The sequence below is a fragment of the Halichoerus grypus genome, chromosome X (assembly GCF_964656455.1).
Source record: "Halichoerus grypus chromosome X, mHalGry1.hap1.1, whole genome shotgun sequence".
Lineage (NCBI taxonomy): Eukaryota > Metazoa > Chordata > Mammalia > Carnivora > Phocidae > Halichoerus > Halichoerus grypus.
In genome coordinates, this window is record NC_135727.1 from 45,518,527 (window position 1) to 45,519,759 (window position 1,233).

General features: G+C 32.4%; 1 protein-coding gene across 1 annotated transcript; it reads right to left on the reverse strand.

Annotated features, from left to right (window-relative positions):
- Positions 1-156, reverse strand: LOC118527459 (large ribosomal subunit protein eL39-like). Its single transcript, XM_036079267.2, has one exon. The coding sequence runs from the start codon at positions 154-156 to the stop codon at positions 1-3; it is 156 nt and encodes a 51-aa protein (XP_035935160.2).
- Positions 157-1,233: the final 1,077 nt, after the last annotated feature.

Sequence of the window (1,233 nt, forward strand, 5' to 3'; positions counted from 1 at the left end):
TTATAGACCCAGCATAGTTCTTCTCCAATGCCTCCTCTTGGAGTAGTACCTGATTTTATGACCATTTTTCATCTGAATCCCCTGGGGAATGGGACAATTCTGCTTTTGTTTCTTGGCTAGGAACCGCTTGATCCTGAAAGTCTTGTGAGAAGACATGGCAGGAGCAGTCAACCACATACACCACAATGGTGGAGAAAAGGAGAGAGCCTCTCCTGTTTGGTTTAAAACTTTATATAGAATATATACCCCTAACCTGGCATTTAAGTAATTAGCATAGTAACTGCAATATATATTTTATAAATTTCACTCATACCTTACAGTAGCATTCTTTTTTCCAGACTGATATAGCTAAAATTAATCTATCAATCCACAGGAATGTTACTAGTTTTCTATAAAAATACATAATAAAGAAAAATATACTGTGTGATTAAGTAAATAAAAATGGTAATTTTATTTAATATAAGAAAAAATCTAAAATTAGAAAAAGAAAAGAGAAAAGGAGGTTGGGGATCTGGGGAGGTATTGTTTAAGGGTACAAACTTGGAACTAGTAGATAAATAATTCCCAGAGAGGTAATGCACAGCATTGTGATTATAACCAACAATACTGTACTATAAACTTCAAAGTTGCTAAGAGACTAGTCTTACTTGTTCTCACCACAAAAAAGAAATGATAATTATGCAGTGCGACTGAGGTGTTAGCTAATGCTATGGTGGGAATCATGTTGCAATATATAAATGCATCCAATCAACATGTTATACACCTTAAGCTTACACAATGTCAATTATATTTCAATTTTAAAAAGAAAGGAGAAAAGTTCTAAAGTCAATAATCTAGGTTCCAAACTTAAGAAACTAGAAAAAGGAAAAGTAAAATAAACCCAAAGTAAGTATAAGGGGGAGAGTAATAAAGATAAGAGTAGTAATTGATCAAATTGAAAGCAAGAAAACCCTAGAAAAATTCAAGTAAACAGAAGTTGGTTCTTCCAAAAATCAATAAAATTGATAAACTTCTAGCAAGACAGACAAAGATAACACACAAATCACCAATCAGAAATGAAGTGGGATATCACTACAGATATCCCCTATTTATTGCAGCCAGTATAAGGATAAAAAAGGAAATACTACAAATAACTTTATACAAAAAAATATGACAATTTAGGTGACACAGACTGATTCCTCAAAAAACACCAACTGTCATAACACAACCAAGATGAAATAGGCAATCTGAATA